The sequence below is a fragment of the Megalobrama amblycephala genome, linkage group LG11, assembly GCF_018812025.1.
Source record: "Megalobrama amblycephala isolate DHTTF-2021 linkage group LG11, ASM1881202v1, whole genome shotgun sequence".
NCBI lineage: Eukaryota > Metazoa > Chordata > Actinopteri > Cypriniformes > Xenocyprididae > Megalobrama > Megalobrama amblycephala.
Genome location: NC_063054.1, coordinates 37151554 through 37173395, shown reverse-complemented (window position 1 = coordinate 37173395; position 21842 = coordinate 37151554). Strand labels below are relative to the sequence as shown.

The window sequence follows — 21842 nt, the reverse complement described above, 5'->3', positions numbered from 1 at the left end:
CTCATACACACAAGGACAGAGTCCAGAAGCGAGAATCAGAGAGTATTTCTACTATATCGATCATCAAGGACAGGTACACCTCTGAGAAGATGGCTGATAACATTGATGTTATTCTCATAATCATGATTTATGTTCTCTCTCGTCAAGCTCTTTCTGGATGACACCAAGGTGAAGAACTTTGTCACCTGTTTCAAAGGTATTTCTATTTCTGTATCAGCAGTAAAGCCAATATATTTGTGAACCCTTAATAATGCTATGTTGAGTAATGTTCTTATGGAATATTCATATGTCCTGTGGTCTGTGTTACATTAATATAAACCTCTTACACAGTGACTGCAGTACATTAGGGTTAATCCTCTTTACATTTCTGTACTTCAAATGGCTCTTACTGCAGTGTAACATGGTACAGTGATGATGTATGATGATAATACCACAGTACTGTATGGTTAAATATTCATAACCCATGGCAGGGTTTAAGAATGTGAAATTAAAATAAATAAATTATTCAAAATTGAATCCGAATATAACTGAAAACATTCGTAAGATTTCCAATAATTTTTGTAGATAGACATTTAAAAGCTCAAGACTTTGAAATGTTAAAAGCTCGAGGGTTTGAACGTTTGGAAATAAAGAATTTATGGCACAAATATCAGTATTGTAATTTTTAGTTAATTAAAATAATTATTATTTTTATCAAATATTCATTTATTTTTATTTTACAGAACAATTTTAATGTATTTTGCAACTAATATATTTCTGTGTTCATGTTTATAATTAGAGTTAATAATAATAATAATAGGAGAACCGTGAATGTGAATGCGTTAAATTATTGAAATATTAATTTAAACAAGATGAGTTGCTTGCATGATTTAACAGGTTGTTAGCCTGTTTTGACACATCGCTGTTGTGTTTCAGTATGTTTGCTTGCATGTTTTATGTCACTAGCATGATTAGCATGTTTGCTAACATTTATAACACAATGTTGTTAGCATGATTTAACATTATTAGCATTTGTTTTAACATGTTAACATGATTACCATGTTAGCATATTTTAATATGTTGTTATCATGTTTTAGCATGTTAGCATTTTTTTACATGTTTGTTAACATGATTAGCATTTTGCTAGCATGATTAACATGTTTGTCAGCAATTTTCTAACATGTTTCTTACACGATTTTGCATGTTGCTAACATGTTTTAACATGTTAACATGATTAACATGTTGCTAGCATGATTAGCATTTTGTTAGCATACTTCTAGCATGTTTGCTAACATTTCTAACATGATTTAACAGGTTAACATGTTTTTAACATGATTTAACATTGCTAGCATTTTTTAACATGTTACATAATTACCATGTTGTTAGCATATTTTAACACGTTGCTATCATGTTTTAGCATGTTTGCATGATTTAACACATTGCTAGCATGTTTTAACATGTTAACATGATTAGCATGTTGTTAGCATTATTAGCATTTTGCTAGCATATTCCTAGTATGTTAGCATGATTTTACATGGCGAGCATGTTTTAACATGTTGCCATGTTGTTAACATATTTTAATATGTTGCTATCATGATTTAACACGTTGCTAGCATGTTTTAACATGTTTAACATGATTAGCTTTTTGCTAACATGATTAATATGTTTTTCAGCATTTTGCTAACATGTTTCTCGCACGATTTTGCATGCTGTTAACATGTTGCTAGTATGTTTTAACATGTTAATATGATTAGCATGTTGCTAGCATGATTAGCAATTTGGTAGCATATTTTTAACATGATTAGCATGTTTGCTAAAATTTCTAACACAATTTAGCGTGTTGTTAACATGTTTTAACATGTTGTTAGCATGATTTAACATTGCTAGCATGTTTTAACATGTTAACATGATTACCATGCTGTTAGCATATTTTAACACGTTGCTATCGTTTTAGCATGTTAGCATTATTTAACACGTTGCTAGCATGTTTTAACATGTTTGTTGATATGATTAGCCTTTTGCTAGCATAATTAACATGTTTGTCAGCATTTTGCTAACATGTTTCTCATACGATTTAGCTTTTTTGGCTAACAAGTTTTAACATGTTACCATGATTAGCATTTTTGCTAACATTTTTAACACGATTTACCATGTTGCTAACGTTGTTAGCATGATTTAACATTGCTCTCATGTTTTAACATGTTAACATGATTACCGTGTTGTTAGCATATTTTATCACATTGCTAGCATGCTTTAACATGTTTGTTAACATAATTAGCATTTTGTTAACATAAATAACATGTTTGTCAGCATTTTGCTAACATGTTTCTCACATGATTTAACATTTTGCTAACATGTTGCTAGCATTTTTAACATGTTAACATGATTAGCATGTTGGTAGCATGATTAGCATTTTGTTAGCATATTTCTAGCATGTTTGCTAACATTTCTAACACGATTTAGCATGTTGTAAACATGTTTTAACATGATTAGAATGTTGTTAGCATATTTTAACACGTTAATATCATATTTTAGCATGTTTTAACATGTTTGCTAACATGATTAGCATTTTGCTAGCATGATTAATATGTTTCTCACACAATATAGCATGTTGCTAGCATGTTTTAACATGTTAACATGATTAACCTGTTGCTAGCATGTTTTAACACATTGCTAGCATGTTTTAACATGTTTGCTAGCATGATTAGCATTTTGTCAGCATGATTAACATTTTTGCTAGCATACTTCTCAAACGATTTAACGTGGCTAGTATGTTTAAATATTGTTAACATGATAGCAACATGTTATAACACATTGCTAGCATGTATTAACATGTTGTTAGCATTATTAGCCTGTTGCTAGCATATTTAACAGATTGCCAGCAGAACAGTCTGAAGGTCTGACCCGAGTTTGGTGGATGTAGTTTGAAAGCTCTAGGAGGAGTAGCATTTAGAAATTTTAGTCTCAAAATAATAATAAAAAGCTTTAGTAGATCAGTATGATCTTTCTCAAGCCAACATAAATATTAGGGGTACTTCAAGTAAATATTTCACATATAAGGAGTTTAGCTGACATAAAAGTTTGGGAAATGTTTATTTAAACATTATGTTTGAACATACTGTTTTATAATAATGAGTTTGAATCAAATCGACCAGCTCTGAGTTTTAATGCAACATTACTGTTCTGTGTGTTCTGTCTCTATTAGACCAGCACTTCTTAGTTTTCTTCTTCAGTCGTCTGAAGTTGAACCAGAGTGGCCGTTATCAACAGGACTTCCCCTTCCTCTCGCTCTGCGGACGTGAACGCAACTTCCTGCGCTGTGAAGATCAGCCCATTGTTTTCACGCACCTGTTATCGGAGGCGGGGCACGAGGAGCGCCTGTCATACTGTGGGGGCGGAGCTAAACTGACCGTTCCGTTCCGCCCAGAATCTCTCTTCATGCAGCCGGCCAGCGGCAGACTGTACCATCCCGGACCCGAGCGGGGCGGAGGGGTGGGGTTGGTACGATCGGCGTTGGCCATCGAGCTGAGTGCCCACTTTGAGTACGCCGCGGGTCAGGAGAGTACAGGACAGCCCACTCATTTCACCTGGGCGGGGCATCGACACACTCTAACGAAAGAGTTGGCGAAACATTTTCCTGTTCAAAAAGATTCAAGATGATTCAATCAATCTACAAGTAGATTGAGACCATTCAAATCCTGCTGAACACATTTATTGCTGATAAACGCAAACATTTTGAGAGTGAATGCAAAGTTTGTTGGGGGAACACAATACATTTGCGAGAAAACACTAAAGTTGATGAAAAGTTTCTTGAGTAATGTAGATTGTGACCATTAAAATCCTGCTGTTATTAATGTATATTCTGAACATACTGCTGAATTAAATGTATATATTGTGTCTTATGGCTGGTTTGATTTCTTAATGTTTGTTGTTCTGTCATCATTCACTCACCCTCAATTCATCCCAAACCCGTATGATTTTGTTTTTCCATACAGAACAAACAGAGATGCTTAGCAGAACGTCCAATGAGCGTGAATGTAATGGATGCTGCTGATCACCTAAATCAATAAACAAATAAAACACCACTAAACTGTTCCGTTAGGCATCAGTACTAACAACATTTGTGTCATTTCCATCTTTTGATGGCTTTACTATTATAACTAATTTTTAACTGTTATTTACAACCCTGGAGGAAATTGCAGGGGGTGCAAAAGTTGATGAAAAAGTATCAATCAATTAATTTATAAAAATGTAAAATGATTCAAAAATAAAAAGTCGAAATAAACCCCTTGTTTGTTTTTTAAAAAGATGGAATTTGTTTACTAAATTGTTGAAAACTTAACTTAAAATTAAGGTGACTTGAAAGTAAATAAATTAGGTGATGTAAAAAATGAGATGGGAGGAAAATTATATTTCAATGCTTTTGCATTCTCTCAAAATGTTAGCATTACCTGAATAAACCAATTAAAGAAAAAAACTTTTGTGATGGAAATAATATAAAGTGGGAATAGAAACTATATTTCAAAGCATTTGCAAGCAAAAGTTTTCAGATTGAGCCCAAATTTTGAGAAGAAATGGAATACATATGCGAGAGAACGCAAAGTTTTGCAAGTGATGCAAAATTTCTCATGGGAACGGAATAGATTGCTAATAGAACGCAAAAGTTTTGAGAGCAAATGTAAAGTTTCTTGGGAACACAAAACATTTGCGAGAAAACGCAAACACTTTAAAAGCAATGAAAAGTTTATTGGAGAACAAACGTAATACATTTGCGAGAGAACGCAAAGTTTTGCTAACGGAAAAAAGGTTTCTTATGGGAATGGATGAGATTGCCAATAGAACGCAAACGTTTTGAGAGCGAATGTAAAGTTTCTTGGGTAAATGCAAAACATTTTCGAGAAAACGCAAACATTTTAAAAGCGATTAAAAGTTTCTTGGAGAAGAAGCTTAATACATTTGCCAGAGAACGCAAAGTTCGTTATAGGAACGGAATAGATTGCCGATAGAATGCAAACATTTAGAGAGCGAATGTAAAGTTTATTGTAAAGCAAAACAGTTGTGAGAAAACGCAAAAGTTTTAAAAGCCATGAAAAGTTTCTTGGTTAGTTCACCCAAAAATGAAAATTCTGTCATCATTTACTCACCCTCAGGTTGTTCCAAACTTGTATATTTTTCTTTGTTCTGTTGAAAACAAAAGAAGATATTTGGAAGAAAGATTTTAACCAGGCCGCTTTGGGCCACCATTGACTTTCATAGTATTTTTTTTCCTACTATGGAAGTCAATGGTGGCCCAAAGTGGCCTGGTTACAAACTTTCTTATGCGTTTAGCAGTACAAAGAGATTTATACAGGTTTGGAACAACCTGAGGCTGAATAAATGATGACAGAATTTAAATTTTTGGGTGAACTATCCCTTTAATAAATTTGCGAGAGAACGCAAAGTTTGTTACGGGAACAGAATAGATTGCCGATAGAACGCAAACGTTTAGAGAGCGAATGTAAAGTTAGTTGTAGGAACGCAAAACATTTGTTAGAAAACGCAAATGTATTAAAAGCGATGAAAAGTTTCTTGGAGAAGAAACACATAATACATTTGCGAGAGAATGCAAAGTTTTGCGAGTGATGCAAAGTCGGAAACGCAAGAGAACGCAAAAACAATGAAATATAGCTGATTTTTCCTCCCATCTATTTTTTTCCATCTCCGCGACCTTTTAGGGGCTTCATAGTTAAAAAATAATCCCTGATCTAAATTATTGACACTTAAAAAAATAAATAAATAAATAAATAAGTGTGCTAAAGTGGTACTTTAGTATGTATGTTTATTATGTACCATCTTCCTAGCATGCAAATAAACCTTCAGGATCATACAGTGTGTGGAAGTGTTGAAACCTCTCACCAGTTTACAAACACATCAGTGACTGAAGAACACATGTTGGGCGGAGACTGAATACTAGCAGGAATCATGTAACCGTGTAAAGGGTCACCCGGTTACACGTGAGCATGGTGGGAGACGCCAGATACTAAAGGAAAGACAGGAAACACCAATACTGCATGTTGCACAACAAAAACAACCCTATCAACTGGACTGAAAATGGCGACATGTGAGAGAAATGAAGCGCGTGCGGCGCTCGAGCGCTCCGTGCTCAACCGGGTTCCGCCGCTTCTCACGGATTTGTACCAATTCACCATGGCGTACGCGTACTGGCGCGCGGGCAGACACAACGAGCCTGCCGTGTTCGAACTGTTTTTCAGGGATAACCCGTTCGGCGGAGGATTTTCGCTCTTTGCGGGTCTGAGCGACTGTTTGCTGTTCCTGCAAAACTTCACTTTCTCAGATGACGGTGAGCATGTGTACTGCATACATACTTGGAATGAGTCTCAAAAACTAGTATGCTGCCCAAGAACACAGAATTTTTGGGCATGTCTAGTGAGCTCCCTATACAGCATGTGGTCCAAAACCTAGTATGCTGCATAACTAGACAGCTTTTTTTGGCATGTGTCTTAAAACCTAGTATGCTGCCTAACTAAACAGCATTTGTCAGGCATATGTCTTAAAACCAAGTAAGCTCCCTACTCAAAAGGTTTTTTGTGCATACATCTCAAAACCTAGTATGCTGTCTAGTAGGCAGGCAGCTTTTGACAGTGTTTTAAAACTTTGCAATGACTGCATAGACAGCATTTTTTTTGCATGTCTTAAAACCTAAACAGTTTTTGTGGGCATGCATCTCAAAACTTAGTATGCTGCCTAACTAGACAGCATTTTTGGCATGTGTCTTAAAACCTAGTGCACTGACTACATGCATCTCAAAACCTAGTATGCTGCCTAACTAAATAGCATTTGTCAGGCATATGTCTTAAAACCAAGTAAGCTCCCTACTTAAACAGCTTTTTTGGGCATGCATCTTAACCTAGTATGCAGTCTACATAGTGCACTCACTACATCTCAAAACCTAGTATGCTGCCAAACTAGACAGCATTTGTTGAGCATATGTCTTAAAACCAAGTGAGCTCACTACCCAAACAGCGGTTTTGGGCATGCATCTCAAAAACGTAGTATGCTACCTAACTAGGCAGCATTTTTGGCATGTGTCTTAAAACCTAGTGCACTGACTACATCATGCATCTCAAAACCTAGTATACTGCCTAACTAAACAGCATTTGTCAGGCATATGTCTTTAAAACCAAGTAAGCTCCCTGCTCAAACAGCTTTTTGGGGGCATGCATCTTAACCTAGTATGCAGTCTACATAGTGCACTAACTACATCTCAAAACCTAGTATGCTGCCAAACTAGACAGCATTTGTTGAGCATATGTCTTAAAACCAAGTGAGCTCACTACCCAAACAGCAGTTTTGGGCATGCATCTCAAAAACGTAGTATGCTACCTAACTAGGCAGCATTTTTGGCCTGTGTCTCAAAACCTAGTGCACTAACTACATCATACATCTCAAAACCTAGTATGCTGCCTAACTAGACAACATTAGTTAGGCATATGTCTTAAAACCAAATGAAATGACTACCTAAACAGCTTTTTTGGCTATGCATCTCAAAACCTAGTATGCTGTCTACATAGGCAGTTTTTGACAGTGTCACAAAACTTGCGATGACTGCATAGATAGCATTTTTTGGCACGTCTTAAAACCTAGTGACCAACTACCTAAACAGTTTTTGTGGGCAAGCATCTCAAAACCTAGTATGCTGCATAACTAGACAGCATTTTTGGCATGTGTCTAAAAACCTAGTGCACTGACTACATCATGCATCTCAAAACACAGTAAGCTTCTTAACTAAACAGCATTTGTTGAGCATGTGTCTTAAAACCAAGTAAGCTACCTGCTCAAACAGCTTTTTTGGGCATGCATCTTAACCTAGTATGGAGTCTACAGAGTGCACTAACTACATCATACATCTCAAAACCTAGTATGCTGCCTAACTAAAGAGCATTTGTCAGGCATATGTCTTAAAAACTAAACAGCTTTTTTGGCTATGCATCTCAAAACCTAGTATGCTGTCTACATATGCTGTTTTTGACAGTGTCACAAAACTTGATGACTGCATAGATAGCTTTTTTTGGCACGTCTTAAAACCTAGTGGCCCACTACCTAAACAGTTTTTTTTTGGGAAAGCATCTCAAAACCTAGTATGATGCATAACTAGACAGCATTTTTGGTATGTGTCTAAAACCTAGTGCACTGACTACATCATGCATCTCAAAATCTAGTATGCTAAACAGCATTTGTCAGGTATACGTCTTAAAACCAAGTAAAATCCCTGATCAAACAGCTTTTTTTGGCATGCATCTTAACCTAGTATGCAGTCTACAAAGTGCCCTGACTACATCATACCACTAGACAGCATTAGTTAGGCATATCTTTTAAAAACAAGTGAAATGACTACCTAAACATTTTTTGGGGGCATATATCTCAAAACCTAGTATGCTGTCTAGTAAGCAGGAAGCTTTTGACAGTGTTTTAAAACTTTGCGATGACTGCATAGACAGCATGTTTTGGCATGTCTTAAAACCTAAACAGTTTTTGTGGGCATGCATCTCAAAACTTAGTATGCTGCCTAACTAGACAGCATTTTTGGCATGTGTTTTAAAACCTTGTGCACTGACTACATCATGCATCTCAAAACCTAGTATGCTGCCTAACTAAACAGCATTCACAAAACTTTGTGATGACTGCATAGACAGCATTTTTGGCATGTCTTAAAACCTAGTTAACTGAATACCTAAACAGTTTTTCTGGGCATGCATCTCAAAACCTAGTATGCTGTCTACACAGCTGACTCAAACCCTTGTGATCTGATGAGTACAGTGAAGTTTTGGAAATGCATCACTAACCTAATAAGCTGCCATCTCGAAAGCAAGTGATTTTGCAGCATATTTGGGCTCAGCTGACTCCTGCAATGCCTGAAAATGCGGTCTAGTTAGGCTCCCTAGGTTTTGAGACGGTCTTCCAGTTGGACAATGACAGGAATGTATGTATGCATTCTAAAAGGAATGTATGCCATGAATGCAAATGAACCTGTGCCTAGATCAGAACACCACAGTCCTGTGTACTACGTAATCACACTACAGAGTAGACTCACGTGCCCTTGATTTACTGATCAACACACCCAACACACGTTTGTAGATATGCGCTTGTTTCTTGACATGCATTTCGCAGTCTGATGGTGTTATCTGCAAGTCAGTGGTTGCAACATGATTCATGCAAGCAAAGTCCATGGAAATGAGTTCTACTGTATCACATTCTGTCTGCTCATCAGCTCAGCATCATCTCGTGTGTTTCAGATGTGGAGTATTTGCGCTCCGTTCTCCCGGCGAACACAGACGCTGCCTTTTTCACATATCTGAAGGAGCTGGACTGTTCGGCTGTGTCTGTGTCAGCGTTACCTGAGGGATCCGTCGTCTTCGCCAGAGTATGTGAGCGATTCAGAGGTCAAGGGTAATCTGGTCTTCTGCTACAGGAGGTTGAGTTCCTGTGTCTGTAATTCATGTTTTTAGGTTCCTCTGTTGGAAGTATCTGGACCGCTGGCTGTAGTTCAGCTGCTGGAGACCAGCCTGCTCTGCCTGGTGAACTACGCCAGGTAAATACAAAAACACATAGATTACAGCATTATATTAAATGACATTCATTCATTATGCAATGCAATGGGCCATTCTACAGAATGTCTTTTTCCACAACTTTTGTTTGTATGCAAATTGTATAATATCCGAGGTAATTGTACAGTTAATTCTCATATTGTATTTTCAGAAAGTTTTGAAATATTTTTCCTCTCCCCAAATTTGTCACTACCGAAACACAATCATAAATAATTTAATAAGAAGGGTCACATTGACCTATTAAGATTTTGTTTACATCTACCTTGTAAATATAGTTTTTGCTATTTTATTAAAAAGTTTTCACAGGTAAATTAATAACAATTACAATTTTAACAATATTTCAAGTGTAATTTATGAGATTTGCTGTATTTTTAATCCAATTTTTCTTTGTAGAAGGCATAAAGTTTATCATACTGATTTCAAAGTGAAGGATTCATTAGTTTGAATAAACACTATCATAACATCTTAGTTAATCATTCAATATACTTTATTTTTGACAAAACATCCATGTTTCAGTCGTGACTGCACATTTTCGGTAGTGACAGTAATGTGTTGGTGGTGACCACATCACATGACACAATTTAACTTGCATACTAAAACACTAATGATTTGTATAATTGTACTAAAATTTTGTTTATTTCCCCCAAATAAACGATTATGTTTCCTTTTGTCATTACCGAAACAATGGGTAACACTTTACATTAAGGTTCCCTTTGTAAAGGGTTTATAAAGGTGTTTGTTAATGAGTAATAAGTCATTTACAAATGCATTATAAATCATTAATAAAGCAGTTATAACTGCATGAATAAAAAGGGCGACTTTAATGCAATACCTGCCAAATAGTGAGCCATTTTTAACTCACATGTTATAAATGCTTAATAAATGTATTTATTAACACTTATTTAACCCAAAACCAGATTCCTGGTTTATTTCATGAAAATTGACTATCATAATTAGACTGAAGGGTGTTGTATTTGTGCTTTTCTTATTAATATCTCATGACTGCCACTTTTCTTACCAGAAGTTTCTGTCTTACCCATAAATGGTTCACAGGTTTCCACTTTACATTAAGGTTCACTTTTACAGGTTATTAATGTTTATAACTCATGAATAAATGGTTCACAAGTGTCCACCCTACAATAGGGTTCACAGTTAACTAATACTGGAATTATTATTTTTTCATTATTAATATCTCATCAAGTTATGTTTATTATCTTATGTTTTATTTTCAAAATAAAGTTGGAATTCTTTAAAAAACAAGAAATCAGTTTTTATACACTGCTGTGGATAGGCATCATGACCTTTTTGGAGAGTATCATGGGCAAGACAGAAACTTCTGGTAAGCAACATAGTAAGAAAAGTGGCATTCATGAGATATTAATAAGAAATCCACAAATACAACACCCTTCTGTCTAATTATGATAGTCAATTTTTGCTGCATCATTAAATAAACCATGAATCTGGTTTCGGGTTAAATAAGTGTCATGATCTTTACTGGGAGTGCCCTTGTCTGCCTCTAGAGGGCACTCCAACCCGGACTCTTGTTTCACTGTTTTGGACTTCATTACCCATAACTCACCTCCTGGACTCATTATCCCATGTCATTGCACCCAGCTGTTTTGTGTTTCCTCATTAGTGTCTGTCTATTTATATTCAGTGGTTTCTGTCCTTGGTTGTGGTTTGTTATATTTTGTTACGTGCACTTTGTATCTCCGGCTTTCTGTTTTTGTGGACTGTTACTTGGATTTTGACCCTTGCCTGTTGTCTGATTACGACTTTGGATTACCCTACAATAAATGCTGCAATTGGATCCTAACATCTTGTGTTTGTGTGCAACCGTGACTATAAGTGTTAATAAATACATTTATTAAGCATTTATAACACGTGAGTTAAAAACGGCTCACTATTTGGCAGGTATTGCATTAAAGTCGCCCTTTTTATTCATGCAGTTATAACTGCATTATTAATGATTTATAATGCATTTGTAAATGACTTATTACTCATTAACAAACACCTTTATAAACCCTTTACAAAGGGAACCTTAATGTAAAGTGTTACCCAATGATGTCACTACCGAATTTTCGACACTTTTGAGCCGCTCAAAGATGACATGACATGAAAATGTGGGACATATATTTTTTTTTTATATAAAGTTTCATGATTTAAAAATAAAATATAAAATACATTTTTTTTAACTTAATAAATCAAATTTTAAAAATCAAAAATATATTTTTTAAAAACAACAATGGAAAAAATTTCACAAGTTGAAATTTAGGGGTTTAAAGTCCCCCCTGTGGTGAAAATCAAGTTTTTAATGTTGTTTAAATGTCTATGTGGTGTTTTTAATATGCTTTAAGACAATCCATGTTCAAATTCACAAATCAACACCATTGCTGAGTATTTTCTACTTAAAACCGCATTGAAAGAAAGACAGTCTCAAAACTAGTTTGAAACTACCTTTAACCAATCACGTCAACGTGCCAGCGGGCTTTACCATATCATTAACAGAGAACTAGAGGGGAGTCTCGAGAGAAGCCAGGTTTTCCCGGTATATTTTTCTGTTGATATGAAAAATCGTGTACATTTAGCCAAAGTCCCTTTAAGACAAGTCATTTCACTCGGCGGCCATCTTTGAAATGCCTCTCAGGCATCCTGGGCATCATGCAATCACTTTGAATGGGGAAACATCAAATTCTCCAAAACTGTTCGCCAACCTTACGATTAAATTTCATATTTGAAATCACCAATGAAATCTAACAACAACCGTCTCATAAATGTAGTTTCTAAACGCTCGAATCATGACAAAAAAAACTGTATTTTTCAGGCTGGATCAAGCGAACACGCATGCACAAACCTAAATGCGCGTCTCTTCGGAGGCTCGAGTCTGACTGTTTCTATAGAAACCGGTGATTCTAACGGCCGCTGAAGTGACGCGATGACTTTACCAGTCGGCGATTGGCTCTTATTTAGAAGGCGGGACTTATTCCGCCATATTGCGCATTACACTTTCTCCCATTCAAAACAATACGAGTGACATGTCTTGTGTTATTTTAGTCTTTGATTTAGCAATATGGCGGGTATATGATGTATATTATGACATGTCTTTCTCCACTGATGTTCTGAGTTGCTCAAAGTGTTTCTAAGGATACTGATTGTTAGAAGGCAGCTGTCTGACTCTGATATGAAGAACGGGAACATGGTTTGTGTAACATTAGCAACACATTATTAGCTGTTTGATAACAGTCAATCTAAAGGCTAATCATAATTATGTTATGTGTCCGATGTTGTAAAAAGCGATGCCATTGTGCAGCGTTTACCTCAGTAAGTTGACCGAGTGGATCTCTGAGCTGGTGTGAGCGAATGGAGGCGGGGCTCATTTGCATATTAATTAATCCACGTATACTTAATGAGGCAAAGGTGTAGATTTAAATTCAAGCTATTTTAAGACATGAAGACATTTTTTTCACAGGAAAAAACATTAAAATATGCAATTTTGGTGATCAAAGAAGAGCTTTAAGGGATCAAATTATTGACTGCAGTCTCACTCTAAAAAATGGGATTTATTGTGGTGGAAAATGGAATCGATAGTTTGTGTTGGTGACGAGTTTACTGAACGATTAACGAATGAATGCTTTGAAACTCTCTCTCCTCTCAGTTTGGTGTGTAGCAATGCTGCTCGTTTCCGTTTGGCTGCAGGTCCCAGACGTCGATTAATGGAGATGGGACTCAGAAGAGCTCAGGGTCCGGACGGAGGCCTGACCGCCTCCCGATACACATACATTGGTGGTAAGTGACACAAAAACACACTTAATGTGTTTCCAGCAAAGAATTCTGGTTTCCAACAATATTATCGAGTCTTTCTGGTCTAATAACTACTGTTTGATTTTCCAGGTTTTGATTTGACAAGTAATGCTCTCGCTGGGCGTCTGTTTGGCATTCCTGTGGCGGGAACCATGGCACACTCTTATGTCACTTCCTTTTCCTCGCTGGAAGAGGTGTGGCCACAGGTGGGTAAACATTTCAGTGTTTGTGATCAAATATGCTGTTTAATTCTGGGGTTGGTACTATTTTTTAAATGTTTTTAGTCTCTTCTGTTCACCAAAGCTGGATTTATATTATCAAAAATACATTAAAAATTGTGAAATATTTTTATAATGTAAAATAAATCTTTTCTATGTGAATATATAGTAAAGTGTAATTTATTCCTGTGATCAAAGCTGAATTTTCAGCATCATTACTCCAGTCTTCAGTGTCACATGATCCTTCAGAAATCATTCTAATATGATGATATTACTTTTATAACATTATAAATGTATCACTTTTGCATCCTTGCTGAATAAAAATATTGATTCCTTCTTTTAAAAAAAGCGTATATGTTGGTCTACATGTGTTCGGTTGGTTAGACTCTGTCTCCCTGTGGCGGTGGCGGCCCTATTGACTTCATCTGTCTGGCGAAGGGCTGGCTGGGTCGCGTCTGCCAGCTATTGGGGTCAAAGACGAACCTCATTCGAGAGGGCGAGCTGGCGGCCTTCCTGTCTTACGCCATCGCATACCCTCAAAACTTCATGCCTGTGATTGACAGCTACAGTGTCAGCTGGTAAGACATTCCCAGAGACACGTGATTGTGTAGTTGTGTTTTATCTCACTGTAGATGACTGTAGTGTGTGTGTGTGTGTGTGTGTATGTCGTGCAGTAGTGGTTTGCTGTGTTTCTGTGCTGTCGCATTGGCTCTGTATGAGCTGCAGTATCGGCCGCTGGGCGTCAGGCTGGACAGCGGCGACCTCTGCAGGCAGTCGCTGGAAGTGCGGCGCGTCTTCAAAGAATGTAGCAAAGAGTGAGACACTTCCTTCACACCACCTCAAATAATACACAGGCATTTTACTTCTACTTACACTTGGGGTTCGTGTTTAATATTTTAGTATTATTTATTCACTATTATTGTGTTTATAATTATTCGCTTTTATTACTTTTGTCTTTTTTTTGTATATATCTCTATTTAGCTTTACTTTTTATTATTTTAGTAATTTTTTTAGTTCTTCAACTTAAATTATGCATTTACGTCAGTTATTTGCTAAGGCAACATTTCAAGTTTAATATTTAAAGACTAATATTTGTTATTTTATTTCAGCTTTATTTCAATTTCCGAATTTAACCAGTATTATAATTATATTATTATTATATTATAATTTAACCAGTATCAGAATTTAACAAATGTATATTTTCAACTAAAACAAAAACTAAAACCATAGAAGTTTTTTTTTTACTTAACATTAATATTAACTGAAATAAAATAAAATATAAAAAACTAAACTTGTTTTATTTCAGCTTGTTGCCAAATATAAATAAAAATTATTTAAATTACCAAAAATTACTTTGAATAAATTTACAAATGTATTCTTTAATTACTTCAAATAAACATGAACTGATATAAAATATTAAAAAACTAAACTTGTTTTATTTCAGCTTGTTGCCAAATATAAATAAAAATTATTTAAATTACCAAAAATTACTTTGAATAAATTTACAAATGTATTCTTTAAAAAAACGTAATTACTTAAAATAAACATTAGCTGAAATAAGTTTAGTTTTTAATATTTTATTTTATTTCAGTTAATGTTTATTTTAAGTACACAATATTTGGCACCTAGCTAAAATAAAATAAAATATTAAAAAACTAAACTTATTTTATTTCAGTTTATTGCCAAATATAAATAAAAATTATTTATATTACCAAAAATTACTTTGAATAAATTTACAAATGTATTCTTTAAAAAAACGTAATTACTTAAAATAAACATTAGCTGAAATAAGTTTAGTTTTTAATATTTTATTTTATTTCAGTTAATGTTTATTTTAAGTACACAATATTTGGCACCTAGCTAAAATAAAATAAAATATTAAAAAACTAAACTTATTTTATTTTGGCTAGGTGCCAAATATTGTGTTTACATTTTTTTAGTTTATGTTTTACATCTAATATTTGTTATTTTATTTCATCTTAATTTAAATTAGCAAAATGATTTTGAATAAAATTACAAATGCATCCTTTAAAAAAAGTAATTACTTAAAATAAACATTAACTGAAATAAGTTTAGTTTTTAATATTTTATTTTATTTCAGTTAATGTTTATTTTAAGTAATTACTTTTTTTAAAGGATGCATTTGTAATTTTATTCAAAATCATTTTGCTAATTTAAATTAAGCTGAAATAAAATAACAAATATTAGATGTAAAACATAAACTAAAAAAATGTAAACACAATATTTGACACCTAGCCAAAATAAAATAAGTTTAGTTTTTTAATATTTTATTTTAGCTAGGTGCCAAATATTGTGTTTAAATTTTTTTAGTTTATGTTTTACATCTAATATTTGTTATTTTATTTCAGCTTAATTTAAATTAGCAAAAAATATTTTTAATAGCTTTTTATTTAGCCTTATATATTTATATTTAGTTTATTATTGTTAACTAAAATTAAAATCCTTGAAAAAATGCAATTACTTAAAATAAACATTAACTGAAATAAAATAAAATAACAAAAACTAAACTTATTTTATTTCAGCTAGTTGCCAAATATTGCATTTAACTTTAAGTTTACGTTTTACATCTAAAATTTGTTATTTTATTTCAGCTTAATTTAAATTACCAAAAATGATTTTAATAGCTTTATTTTTAACCAAGTTTATTATTAACTAAAACGAATATCCTTAATAAAAAAGGAATTACTTAAAATACACATTAGCTGAAATAAAATATAATTATAAACTAAACTTATTTTATTTCAGCTAGTTGTCAAGGGATAATTTATGATTTTCGTTTAGTTTAGGTTAAAGTACTATTACTGCTATTAAAGTACTATTAAAGTGCTATAAATATTCTCAAAATGTATAATAGTAAAGCAAACCCTGGTTTAACCCTAAGAATTAAACTTCAACATGCATCCAGTCTAAACCGATCTGTGTTTCTGTCTGCAGGTTCTCAGTTCCTCAGTTTGAGTCTCTCATCATCATCGGCACAAACAGTATTTCTGAACAGAGTCTCTCTGAACTCAACAAGAAGGTAAGAGCTTTTCATATCACAAATAAATTAAAGAAGACGTACGCGACCCGTCTGTCTGTCTGTCCGTCAGGATAATGAGATTGATGTGGTTGGTGTGGGGACTCATCTGGTGACCTGCACGCGTCAGCCCTCTCTGGGGTGTGTATATAAGGTACCAACATGATATCAAAACTCACGCAGAGTGCTTTATTATTACATGTTCGTGGTTTTGTTACTCACCCTGTAAGACTGTGGTTCCTCCTCACTGTAGCTGATAGAGGTCAGAGGTCGTCCCAGAATGAAGATGAGTGAAGATCCAGAGAAAAGCACACTGCCAGGAAGGAAGTCTGTCTATAGGCTTCTGGACACAGACGGTCAGCATTTATCTGTTGTCTGTATAGAGAGAGAGAAAAAGAGAGAATATTGCAAAAGGCTTAATAAAATGTCAATATTTCAAGATGATATAGACAAGATTTCTAGACAATATAGTTAGAAAATGGTGTGTGTATGTGTATATGACTGAAGTCGTATTCATTTTAAAGAGATTTTCCAAAACTATTATTAATTTCTTTAGATTTTTACGTGAAAAATTAGCTTAGTGCACCATTAACTGAATTTAGTTCAAATGAATCTCTGTTTCGTAGCTCATCCGCAGATGGATCTGGTGTGTCTATCAGAAGAACCGGCCCCTAAAGCAGGCGTCTCACTGAACTACTACCCTCTAGGACTGGACAAGACTGTTCAATCCATCACACCTGCTCAAGTAACCAGTCTACGTTTGGATGTCTTCACCTGTGGGCAGGTAAGTGCTGCCAATACTGAAGGCAAAGTTTTGAAGGCAACACAGTCTATCGGAAAATAGATAGCTAGCACGTTGCTAGCAAGATTTAACATACTGTTAGCATAAATAAACACATTGCTAGCATGTTTCCAGCATCATTTAACACATACCATGTTTTAACATGTTGCTAACATCAATTAACACATGGCTAACATGTTTTGGCATGTTTTTAACATGAATTAACACATTGCTACCATGTTTTACTATGTTACTAGCATGATTTAGCATGTTGCTAACATGTTTCTAACATGAATTAACACATTGCTACCATATTTTAACATGTTACTAACATGATTTACCACATTTTGGTAACATGATTTAACATGTTGCTAACATGTTTCTAACATCAATTAGCTCATACCATGTTTTAACATGTTGTTAGCATGAATGAACACATTGCTAACATGTTTTAGCATGTTTCCTAACATGAATTAACACATTGCTACAATGTTTTAACATGTTGTTAGCATGTTTCTAACATGACGTAGCACATTGCTACCATGTTTTAACATGTTACTAACATGAATTAACACATTGCTAGCATGATTTATCACATTGCTAACATGTTTCCAGCATCATTTAACACATACCATGTTTTAACATGTTGCTAACATCTATTAACACATTGCTAACATGTTTTGGCATGTTTTTAGCATTAATTAATACATTGCTAACATGTTTTAGCATGTTCCCTAGCATGAATTAACACATTGCTACAATGTTTTAACATGTTGTTAGCATTTTTCTAACATGAAGTAGCACATTGCTACCATTTTTTAACATGTTGCTATCATGAATTAACACATTGCTAGCATGTTTCCAGCATAATTTAACACATACCATGTTTTAACATTTTGCTAACATCAATTAACACATTGATAACATGTTTTTAGCATGAATTAACACATTGATAACATGTTTAGCATGTTTCTAGCATGAATTAACACATTGCTACAATGCTTTAACATGTTGTTAGCATGTTTCTAACATGAAGTAGCACATTGTTACCATGTTTTAACATGTTGCTAACATGAATTAACACATTGCTAGCATTATTTAGCACATTGCTAGCATGTTTCCAGCATCAATGAACACATACCATGTTTTAACATGTTTGCTAGCATGAATTAACACATTGCTACCGTGTTTTAACATTTTTAACATGTTTCGAACAAGAATTAGTACATTGCTAGCCTGATTTAACATATTGCTTGCATGTTTCCTGCATCAATTAGCACATACCATGCTTTAACATGTTGCTAGCATCAATTAACACAACGTTAACATGTTTCTAGCATGAATTAGCACATTGCTACCATGTTTAAACATTTTACTAACATGATTTACCACATTTTGGTTACGTGATTTAACATATTGTTAGCATGTTTCCTGCATCAATTAATCCATACCATGTTTTAACATGTTTCTAACATGAATTAACACATTGCTAACATGTTATAACATGTTTCTAACATGAATTAACACATTGCTAACATGTTTTAACATGTTTTTAGCATGAATTAACACATTGCTACCATGTTTTAACATTTTGGTAACATGATATATCACATTGCTAACATGTTATAGCATTTTGCTAACATGATTTAGCATTTTTACTAGCACGTTTCTTGCATCAATTAACCTATACCATGTTTTAACATGTTGTTAGAATAGATTAACACATTGTTAACATGTTTAAACATGTTTCTAACATGAATTAACACATTGCTACCATGTTTTAACATGTTGCTAACATGATTTAGCATTTTGTTAACACGTTTCTTGCACAAATTAGCACGTTGCTAGCATGTTTTAGCATTTTGCTAACATGATTTAGCATTTTGCTAGCACGTTTCTTGCATGAATTTGCACATTGCTAGCATGTTTTATCATGTTATCCTAGGCTAGTTGATAAGCTTTGTTAGTGATAGTCAAATACTCTATAAGAAAAGTTTAGAGACATGTACTAAAAGGCTCTTCAAAGGTATTATTTTCTGTACAGAATCTAATTCAGATGTGATTGTGTGCACAGATCACATGCCCCCTAAACAGTGCTTCAGAGAGTCGTGAACGTGCACAGATTTCCCTGCAAACGCTGCATCCTCAGCACAAGAGACTTCAAGAGCCACACGATTACACCGTGAGTTCACTGTAATAAATATAGTAACTGAAAATGTACAAACTGAAAGTGTGTTTCTTAACCTTTTCTTAAAGGTGGCTTTATCAGAGCGGCTGCACTCCCTGGTCTCTGATATCACGAAAGGAAACAGTAAAGGCAGCAACTTCCTGCTGTCGAACTGAAGCCGAACGGACCAAAGTCACAGCCATTAAATCTGAAGGAAAAGGTGCCTTGAAGACAAAAATGATCTAATAATAGATGCAGCAGTGCTGTTTGTGATACTCAGTGTGGTCCAATGATTAACTAATAAAATGTAATTAATAAAATTATGATTTACTGTTAATTTTACAATGTAATAAAGTTATGAATAAAAGTGAACTGATTCATGACTATGCGTGGTTTGTGCTATAAAGTGTAATAATCAGGTTCTAGAAGGGAAATTGATTTTAGCGATCACTTATATATAGGCATGTGACGGTATCAAATTTTCATGTTGCGATAATTGCTGAAGCTTTTATCATGGTATTATCACGATATTGAAATAAGTTGCAAAAAAAGTGTTGTCATAGTATAACAAGTTATACACAAAAATATATAAAGTAAAATTTTCAAGTATACACAAAAATATATAAAGTAAAATTTTCATACAGATTAAAGTGCAAAAGAATTAGGCTACAAAGAACTTCAGGTAACACTTTACAATAAGGTCTCATTATTTAATGCATTAACTAAGATTGAGCAATAGCTACATTTGTTACAGAAAGTTTTATTTTTGTTAATGTTAGTTAAAAAATACAACTGATCATCTCAGGTCATTAAATAAGTTCTTTTAATTTTAGTAATGTTATTAAACAGTAACTAAGAAATTAACATTAACTAAGAATAATTAATGCTTTAAAAGTTGTCAGTTTGGTAATAATGAATTAACATGTTAACTAATGAAGTTTTACTGAACAATAACAAATAATCAGAACATTTCTAATTATTAGGGCATGTTGTAGTCCAGATTAAAATATAAAAATTTTTAAGTTTGAAAATAAATAGCCTATTAGGTCTTTAAGTATTAAGTATTTGGTGCTGAGATGAACAACATTGAGATTACAAAAAAAATGAATGGCTGTTTGAAGCATTTTAAAAACTTCACTAGCGCAGCTGCTTTGTTTGCGGGGTTTCCGGGGTAACCGCTGCATTTCTGCTGTTCCATCAGCGTCTCCTTCATTCGTTCCGCCATGTGCTTCTCATGCACGTTGGGCTTGTTTACATCTGAGCGCATGTCCCTTTGACGCAGAATACAGCGGTGTTGTGCATTTTATACAGTTGATGGGAAAAGTATTCTTAAATGCATTATAAAAATTTTAATAATTGTAATGAATATTATTTACGGTATTTTGAAATGCCCACAATAACAATATTGTGCATATTCATTATCGCGATATATCGCATTACCGAATATCGGCACAAGTCTACTTATATAATAATATTATATAATAAACAATTAAAGACAGCACTACTTATGAGGTTGTTAATTGATGGCCGTCAGCCCACATTATTTCAACTTAGTTTTAAAATAATTGTGTTTAACAATGACATTCGTGGTGGAAACTACATTACCCATGATGCTGTAAAGAAAAATTCCACCAATCAGAGAGTTGAAACTAGCAAAAATGCGCCAAAATATCTCTTTAGCCCCACCCACTTACATGAGGCACTGCAAATGACATTCCTACACTCAAAATATTTGAATATATACACATATTTTGCAATAAACTTAAAATATATTATTTTTATATATATGATCAACCTTTTTTAAATGAGTAGTTTTATATTTCTCCATCATTTTTAATTTGATTACGCTGTTCTTAATGCTTCATGGGATTGTAGTTATTTTTGTCAGATTTTCAAATACTTTTTTGCCTTTTTAACAAAAGCTTCTAATATTATGATTCTCCTTGTAGGCTTGGTTCATGGCTTATATCACTTTAACAAATACTTTTTTGAAATCCTGATGGGAGAAATGAATGGAAAAAATACTTCCGGAACCAACGCCGTTGGAAAAAAAAAAGTGGGCGGGCACTAAGACACTAATGTGATCTGCCGTTATTTAATATTTTAAAAAATCTTTGGGGGAAAAAAATTAAGTACTGTTTGATTTAAATAAATAAATAAAGTGTTTTAGTATGTCAGTTTACACAGTAAATCTAATTAATCTAACAAATTGTGTTTGTTGTTCATGTCATATTGGAAGTGTGTAGATATTTAA

The 21842-nt window shown here is 34.0% G+C and overlaps 2 protein-coding genes and 1 long non-coding RNA gene across 4 annotated transcripts in view; 2 read left to right on the top strand and 1 right to left on the bottom strand.

The window, feature by feature from the left end:
- Positions 1-3876, top strand: part of lg11h8orf82 (linkage group 11 C8orf82 homolog) — a 4224-nt gene extending 348 nt beyond the window's left edge. The window contains exons 1-3 of the mRNA XM_048207831.1: positions 1-73; positions 148-196; positions 3185-3876. The exon at positions 1-73 is cut by the window's left edge and continues 348 nt beyond it. Coding sequence (XP_048063788.1) covers positions 1-73; positions 148-196; positions 3185-3639 — 577 coding nt within the window. The 3' untranslated portion in view covers positions 3640-3876. The remainder of the gene's footprint in view (positions 74-147; positions 197-3184) is intronic.
- A 2043-nt stretch (positions 3877-5919) lies between these two features.
- On the top strand, positions 5920-19960 carry naprt (nicotinate phosphoribosyltransferase). 2 transcript variants are annotated; one of them, XM_048207827.1, is made up of 13 exons: positions 5920-6319; positions 9273-9400; positions 9486-9568; positions 13240-13370; positions 13476-13591; positions 13988-14181; positions 14281-14418; positions 16559-16643; positions 16714-16794; positions 16894-16996; positions 17267-17424; positions 19496-19603; positions 19678-19960. In XM_048207827.1, exons 1-13 carry the CDS (start codon positions 6070-6072, stop codon positions 19762-19764), a joined length of 1662 nt encoding a protein of 553 aa, XP_048063784.1. In that variant the 5' UTR covers positions 5920-6069; the 3' UTR covers positions 19765-19960. The 2 variants fall into 2 exon arrangements, with proteins under 2 accessions (XP_048063784.1, XP_048063783.1); XM_048207826.1 differs by having other exon boundaries at positions 14278-14418.
- LOC125278564 overlaps positions 9179-21842 on the bottom strand; it is a 45508-nt gene continuing 32844 nt past the window's right edge. The window contains exons 5-7 of the long non-coding RNA XR_007187178.1: positions 16863-17015; positions 16686-16776; positions 9179-9559 (exon numbers count right to left, since the gene is read on the bottom strand). This is a non-coding gene — a long non-coding RNA (uncharacterized LOC125278564). The remainder of the gene's footprint in view (positions 9560-16685; positions 16777-16862; positions 17016-21842) is intronic.

Coding starts and splice junctions, on each gene's coding strand:
- naprt (XM_048207826.1), top strand. CDS start 6,070: ATGGCGACATGTGAGAGAAATGAAGCGCGTGCGGCGCTCGAGCGCTCC. Junction 13,592..13,987: donor TGGAAGAGGTGTGGCCACAG/GTGGGTAAACAT, acceptor TCGGTTGGTTAG/ACTCTGTCTCCCTGTGGCGG. Junction 14,419..16,558: donor TTCAAAGAATGTAGCAAAGA/GTGAGACACTTC, acceptor TTCTGTCTGCAG/GTTCTCAGTTCCTCAGTTTG.